This window comes from Lactuca virosa, chromosome 7 (assembly GCF_052849685.1).
Source record: "Lactuca virosa cultivar CGN04683 chromosome 7, Lactuca_virosa_CGN04683_v6, whole genome shotgun sequence".
In the NCBI taxonomy this organism is placed as follows: domain Eukaryota; kingdom Viridiplantae; phylum Streptophyta; class Magnoliopsida; order Asterales; family Asteraceae; genus Lactuca; species Lactuca virosa.
Window position 1 is genome coordinate 12,870,173 of NC_136432.1, and position 7,834 is coordinate 12,878,006.

The 7,834-nt window shown below is 35.9% G+C and overlaps 1 protein-coding gene across 1 annotated transcript; it reads right to left on the bottom strand.

Moving 5' to 3' along the window:
• Positions 1-688: 688 nt before the first annotated feature.
• LOC145124829 (Tetratricopeptide repeat (TPR)-like superfamily protein) lies at positions 689-2,800 on the bottom strand. The gene has a single exon (XM_079060293.1). The coding sequence runs from the start codon at positions 2,699-2,701 to the stop codon at positions 914-916; it is 1,788 nt and encodes a 595-aa protein (XP_078916419.1). The 5' UTR covers positions 2,702-2,800; the 3' UTR covers positions 689-913.
• Positions 2,801-7,834: the final 5,034 nt, after the last annotated feature.

The following is a 7,834-nucleotide window of genomic DNA, read 5'->3' on the forward strand; positions in this document are numbered from 1 at the left end:
TTTGATTTGTAAGCTAGGATTTTAATTTGGTTTAATTTTAAGTTTGGGGATTTCAATTTAATGGTAATTAATGATGGTATCAATGGTGGTGGCAGTCGTGGCAGTTGGTGGACAAGTGGCTGGTTTAAGATTTGAGGTTCAGAGTGGGGATCGAGTGGAATGGTACGTGGGCCTCTTTTATTTAAAAATTAAATGACAAAAACAAAAGCAATCTTTGACATTTTACATGTACTTAACGGAGGGTTATTGACAAATAGGAACCAACCGTGAAAGATTTTGCAACCATAAAAAACAACCTTATCATGTTTTGAAAACTTGGACTCAAATTGCAGATAGGTGTAAACCATAGTGCCCAAAACTTTAATTTACTCTTGACAATAACTTTAGGTTCGATCCACAAAGAGAAAACTGGATTCTCACTCTCAAGTCTCAACACTAGTTTTATAATTATATCCATGGAATATATTAATGATGTATGTAACTAAAAAAAAACTACAGGTAGCAAGATAATATGGGTTTTGGACTTTATATTTTTGCCCATAATAGCAATGTGCTTACATTTTTTTTAACCAAATAGTGATGAGACTTGTTCAACAACTTTTGACTTTTTCAATAACAAGTCAACAAATAGAACAAGAAAATGACTTGTGATAAAGGCAATCATCAAAAAACAAACCAAAGAAGTCACTTAACATACCAACCAACTGCCCTTGTTATTCTTTTGATGGTTAAAATGCTAAAAGCTACATGAAAAGGTCTTCAACAAATCATGTTTGTATAGTTTTTCTCTTCGATCTATAGCATGGAAAAACAACAAAAAAAAGGCCTAACTTCAAATACGAATCTTTGTTTCAAGAAAAACAAAATACAGGGTCTGTCATACCTTCTTCATAACCACCACCTACCAAAAACTTCATGTTTCAACACTCACATTTTCAGTCGCTTTTGCCTCTTCTTCCAACTCTTTAACAGCTCTCACAAGTGATTTAGTAATCCCATTAAGATGTAAACCTTTCCTTTCCATTTCCTCCATTAACTTCTCACCCATTCTCCAATTAGCAGCCTTCAAACAAACAGACTGAATCAACTTACCATACTCATCACTATTAGCCCTAACCCCATAACTTTCCATCTCATTCAACAGCTTCACAGCCTGTCCAAATTTCTCAAGCTTACAATACCCACGAATCATTGTATGATATGTGACAGGTGTCAGCTTACAGTGGCTCTTCTTTGCCTCCACCAACATTTTCTCAGCTGCCTCCATTTCACCACCTTTTGCATACCCACTCATGATCACACTGTAAGCAAACACATCAGGCTTTAATCCCCTACCTTCCATTATCCTCATTGTCTTTATAGCTTCTTCCATATTTCCTGATTTAGAAAGCCCATTGATGATAGTATTGAACACTGCGTTTCCAGGAGGTGGACCTTCATCGATCATTTTGGACAACAAAGTTTTTGCCCCTTCAAAATCGTTAACTCTACACAGCCCTTGAATCACACAAGAAAACTGTTTGATTGCGTGTTTCTGTTTTTCTCCATTGAAATCATCCAACATCTTTAAAGCTAAGTGGACAGAATCCGAATCTACTTTCTTTCGATCACAGAGAGAAGTGATTAAAAAGTTAACAGATGGTTGAGGTGGGAATTTTTGTTTTTCTTTTGCTGATAAATAAACAGAATGAGCTTCTTTCACCATTCCAGCTTTGCATAAATAAGATATGATGCTTCCAAGTTTTCCTGCTTCAGGTAGTTTATCTTCACTGAGCATTCTCTCACAAACTAAACCAACTCTGTCGAAAATGGATCGCCTACAAAGCGCTTCAATGGTGAAATAATATGAATCTGCATTTGTTGGACATGAGAAATCTTCAAACTTGTTGAAAACTTCAAACCCAGCCATTCCTTTACCCAATCTTGAAAACACAGAGATTAGAGAATTGAGCATCTCTGTGGTCAAAACATTGTTTTCTTTGACACCCAGATCCTTAATAAAATCCCACAAACTATAAGCAACCTTCTTTTTGAGCTCTTTGCAAACAGCCTTCACAAGTGCATCGAGAGACCTTGTTGTAACAGAGAACACTTCTCCATTGTTCACTCCAGTAGCCCACTTGAAGAAAGCAATCAAATTCTCCCCATGAATATGTGGAGTTTCTATAACTCTCACCACAAACTCTTCGTTCAGATTCAAATTCATATCATCTAGTTTCGATTCTAAGGACACAGTAATAACATCAGAATCACCATCTCTGATTTTAAGAAGAGATAGCACTCTCTGTAATTCATCGATATCAACCTCGTGCGTTTCTTCAGTAACTACTTCTATCGATTCCTTAATTTCCGAATCAGAAACATCCATTTCTAACACGCTATTAGCCTCGTTAATACCATCCTTCCACATTTCTCCAAAACTGAAGCTATCATTGTTTTCGTTTTCAGCCCCAATTACATCACTGTTGTTACCGGTACTCACTTCAGCATCCGCAACTGAATCTGTCGAACTGGAACTAAAGAATCTAATGGCGTTTGATTGTGTAAATAGATCTTTTGATCTGAAATTCTCCAGGTGGCGATATGATGCTAGGGTTTGAAGGTTGTGTACCTGAGAATGCAATTGTGGAAAATCGGATTTGGAATGCGAGAATCCTCTGATAGATCGAACTCTTCGTGCTATTACTCTGGATCGCCACATTTTTCCTGTGTGTGATGTTTGGAGCAGTATCCAAAAAGGCAAAACCCTTGGTGTGTTTTAGGTTTTAGGATTTGGGTGTTTGAATTTGATGGGTCGGGCCGGTGGAATAAATTTTCATATTTGTTTTTGAATAAATCATACGAATCATCTTGTGCAACTACCAAAATATATTTTCAAGGGACGATGCAAATACTTCTCATGTTTTTGTAATGGCACCAAAAATAACAGTGACACTGGTTTTTATACACGTTGCGCCTTAATAGAAAAAAATTACATTACGGAACAGAAACAGAGGAGTGACCCAGGACCCTCCGGGAACCAGTTAAGTCTGCCAATGCGTTTAGTTTTTATTTTCAAAAATTAATTCGGACCATCATTGTATAATTTCTTTCACCCGGGTCGTCCATGTGGACATAAAATGACTACTTTTCCCTTAATAATTTCTTTTCCAATTTTATTTTATTTTGTTTATCATTTTTTAGATTAAAAAAATTAAATAAAATAAATACCCAACCCACCCACACCTCCCCTTCCCCTTCCCCACGAGCTTTGTCTCCCTCAATCTCACTCTACCTTCTTCCTCTCCGTCAACCTGATAGCCTCTATCTCCTCTATTTCTCTTTCAAGCATTTTCCAACGACCTAGACCCCTCAAACCACTACCATTGATGTTGTCGTCGGACCTCTCCAGTTATCACCATCAGATTTGCAGGTTCCTGATGCATCATCGTCGCTCATCTCCTCATCTGTCTATGTTGTCTTATGCATTTAGTTTAAGAACCCTAAATCCTTTGTTGATTTCGAATTAAACATTGTCATGTCCTAATTCTTCCTTCCTTATTGCCCTGGTTTTTCTTGCCTGGTAAGCCTTCTCCCTTATTCTACTAATCCTTTGTAGGTGTGTTTTCTGATGGAGACTGTTTGGGGTGATAAAGTTGTTGGTGGAGATGACAGATGATTGTTTCTTTGTGCAAGGTGTCGATTGGTGGTGGTGTTAACTGTTGGATAAGGTGTCTAAGTCCATAACTTATTTGGTATATGCTTGACCCGACCCGGCATGGTCCATTTGGGTTGCACTTCACCCGAACTATTTATATGGATAACATTATGAAAAGAGTATATTTGCGGCCTACTAATATATTATAAGTTATAATATATTAATATGAAATTGTATTATTTAATTAGTATTGATCTTAAATTAATTATGAATTAATTTAGTGATCATAAGGTGACTAATTAAATAATGGGCTATTGTACTTATATAGTGTGGGCTAACACTCATAAGGAAATGGGCTAAGCTTGAATGGGAGTCCATGGATGATTCATGGAGCTTTTAACTCATGGATCCTTGGAATAGAAAAAGACATGGGTTATTAGGGTTTGCATGGTTCATAACCCAAATCATCTACACTATATAAAAAGGCTTATGGTGCTTGAAAAGACACTATGTGTGTGTGCATAAGAGTGGCCGAATTTCTAGAGTGATTGGATACTCTCTCATAAGTTTTCCAAGTTTGTGGTGATTTGTGATTTTCATTTGAGGCATTCACATTATTGGTGCTTGGCTCTCAAACTCCCCAGGAATCAACTCACTAACAAAAGGTATGTAATTCTTCTAGTATCTTTTATGTTTAAAAGTACCCCATGTATGCTAGATAGGTTATGAATCTTGGAAAATTATTTTGCATGTATTTTAGACAAACATAGATCCAAGGTTTCTAGGGTTGCATGAACACCTTAGGAGTGTTAGTTTGCTCAAAACCCAACAGTGGTATCAGAGCCTAGGCTTGTTTGTTTGATACTTGATGCAAACTTGTTGAAAAACTCAAGTTTTCTGCATTCAACAGCATGAACTCGCCGAGTCCCTGGGGGGACTCGCCGAGTCCATGAGTAAATTCATCCTACTCGTCGAGTAGGTTCGTGCACTCGACGAGTAGAAGCCTCAGAATGCAGATTTTCGAGTTTTGCTGCTGGAAATGGACTAGAAACATTACCCTAAACTGTTTTGGTGTTGTAAAACCTGTTTTAGATGGTGTAATGTTTATGCTAATCCATTTACAATGGCTTATATCAAAATTGCATAATAATATGTGTTCATATGTTCTTGGAATTTTTGATATGATGTTCATGTTCTTATGAATTATTGTTAGATCATAGGAATTATTTGCTAAATTGTTTATTGATAATTCTTGATCATTTATGTGTTTTAATGGAGTCCATAATTTGTCCTCAAGTTATGGATTTCCAAAGGTCACTTTCATTTATGCACACTTAAAACACATAAGTTACATGAAAATGAAGAGTCTTCATTTTATGAACCTTTAATTCATAAGTTATGAAATGAAAAGTTTTGAATAGTTTCAAAACTTGTCCTCAAGTTTTGGAATTTGTAAAGTTACACACACTTTAATATACTTTAATTCCAAACCCTTAGAGTTTTAAAAGTTAAAATTCAACCCTTATACTATTTATAACATTAATGGTTAATTATTATATATATGTATAAGATTAAGTCGTTTTACCGTTAGTAGGCCTCATTCACGAAGCCGGTCTATAAGGGGGGTATAAGGTTGTTGCCTATAAAATGGCAACTTAATGGGTGTCCATTCTCACCCACCGCTTCCTTGATCGGTGGAGGGTCGTTAGCCGAACGGGTAGGACAATGACTTTAAATTCTCATTAAAAGTATAATGAATATTATAAAGTAACTAAACCTTTAATAAATTCCCAATCTTAGTTACTTTAGGAAAATGTGAATATGGTGCTAACCCATGAAATTCACACTTTGTACCTTACCAAGTCGTTGGTGGAGCATGTGTGGTTAACCGACACACTAACTTGGACTAGTAAGGATCACGAAGGGTGACTTAATGTTTATCATAGATCGGTGGAGCGTGTGTGGTTAACCGGCACGTTGATTAGGTGATAATATTAAGGGTACCAAGTGAATTTGCTGTTGGATAAGGTGTCTAAGTCCATAACTTATTTGGTATATGCTTGACCCGACCCGGCATGGTCCATTTGGGTTGCACTTCACCCCGAACTATTTATATGGATAACATTATGAGAAGAGTATATTTGCGGCCTACTAATATATTATAAGTTATAATATATTAATATGAAATTGTATTATTTAATTAGTATTGATCTTAAATTAATTATGAATTAATTTAGTGATCATAAGGTGACTAATTAAATAATGGGCTATTGTACTTATATAGTGTGGGCTAACACTCATTGGGAAATGGGCTAAGCTTAAATGGGAGTCCATGGATGATCCATGGAGCTTTTAACCCATGGATCCTTGGAATAGGAAAAGACATGGGTTATTAGGGTTTGCATGGTTCATAACCCTAATCATCTACACTATATAAAGAGGCTTATGGTGCTTGAAAAGACACTATGTGTGTGTGCATAAGAGTGGCCGAATTTCTAGAGTGATTGGATACTCTCTCATAAGTTTTCCAAGTTTGTGGTGATTTGTGATTTCCATTTGAGGCATTCACATTATTGGTGCTTGGCTCTCAAACTCCCCAGGAATCAACTCACTAACAAAAGGTATGTAATTATTCTAGTATCTTTTATGTTTAAAAGTACCCTATGTATGCTAGATAGGTTATGAATCTTGGAAAATTATTTTGCATGTATTTTAGACAAACATAGATCCAAGGTTTCTAGGGTTGCATGAACACCTTAGGAGTGTTAGTTTGCTCAAAACCCAACAGTGGTATCAGAGCCTAGGCTTGTTTGTTTGATACTTGATGCAAACTTGTTGAAAAACTCAAGTTTTCTGCATTCAGCAGCATGAACTCGCCGAGTCCCTGGGGGGACTCGCCGAGTCCATGAGTAAATTCATCCTACTCGTCGAGTAGGTTCGTGCACTCGACGAGTAGAAGCCTCAGAATGCAGATTTTCGAGTTTTGCTGCTGGAAATGGACTAGAAACATTACCCTAAACTGTTTTGGTGTTGTAAAACCTGTTTTAGATGGTGTAATGTTTATGCTAATCCATTTACAATGGCTTATATCAAAATTGCATAATAATATGTGTTCATATGTTCTTGGAATTTTTGATATGATGTTCATGTTCTTATGAATTATTGTTAGATCATAGGAATTATTTGCTAAATTGTTTATTGATAATTCTTGATCATTTATGTGTTTTAATGGAGTCCATAGTTTGTCCTCAAGTTATGGATTTCCAAAGGTCACTTTCATTTATGCACACTTAAAACACATAAGTTACATGAAAATGAAGAGTCTTCATTTTATGAACCTTTAATTCATAAGTTATGAAATGAAAAGTTTTGAATAGTTTCAAAACTTTTCCTCAAGTTTTGGAATTTATAAAGTTACACACACTTTAATATACTTTAATTCCAAACCCTTAGAGTTTTAAAAGTTAAAATTCAACCCTTATACTATTTATAACATTAATGGTTAATTATTATATATATGTATAAGATTAAGTCGTTTTACCGTTAGTAGGCCTCATTCACGAAGCCGATCTATAAGGGGGGTATAAGGTTGTTGCCTATAAAATGGCAACTTAATGGGTGTCCATTCTCACCCACCGCTTCCTTGATCGGTGGAGGGTCGTTAGCCGAACGGGTAGGACAATGACTTTAAATTCTCATTAAAAGTATAATGAATATTATAAAGTAACTAAACCTTTAATAAATTCCCAATCTTAGTTACTTTAGGAAAATGTGAATATGGTGCTAACCCATGAAATTCACACTTTGTACCTTACCAAGTCGTTGGTGGAGCATGTGTGGTTAACCGACACACTAACTTGGACTAGTAAGGATCACGAAGGGTGACTTAATGTTTATCATAGATCGGTGGAGCGTGTGTGGTTAACCGGCACATTGATTAGGTGATAATATTAAGGGTACCAAGTGAATTTGCTGTTGGATAAGGTGTCTAAGTCCATAACTTATTTGGTATATGCTTGACCCGACCCGGCATGGTCCATTTGGGTTGCACTTCACCCCGAACTATTTATATGGATAACATTATGAGAAGAGTATATTTGCGGCCTACTAATATATTATAAGTTATAATATATTAATATGAAATTGTATTATTTAATTAGTATTGATCTTAAATTAATTATGAATTAATTTAGTGAT

Coding starts and splice junctions, on each gene's coding strand:
- LOC145124829 (XM_079060293.1), bottom strand. CDS start 2,701: ATGTGGCGATCCAGAGTAATAGCACGAAGAGTTCGATCTATCAGAGGA.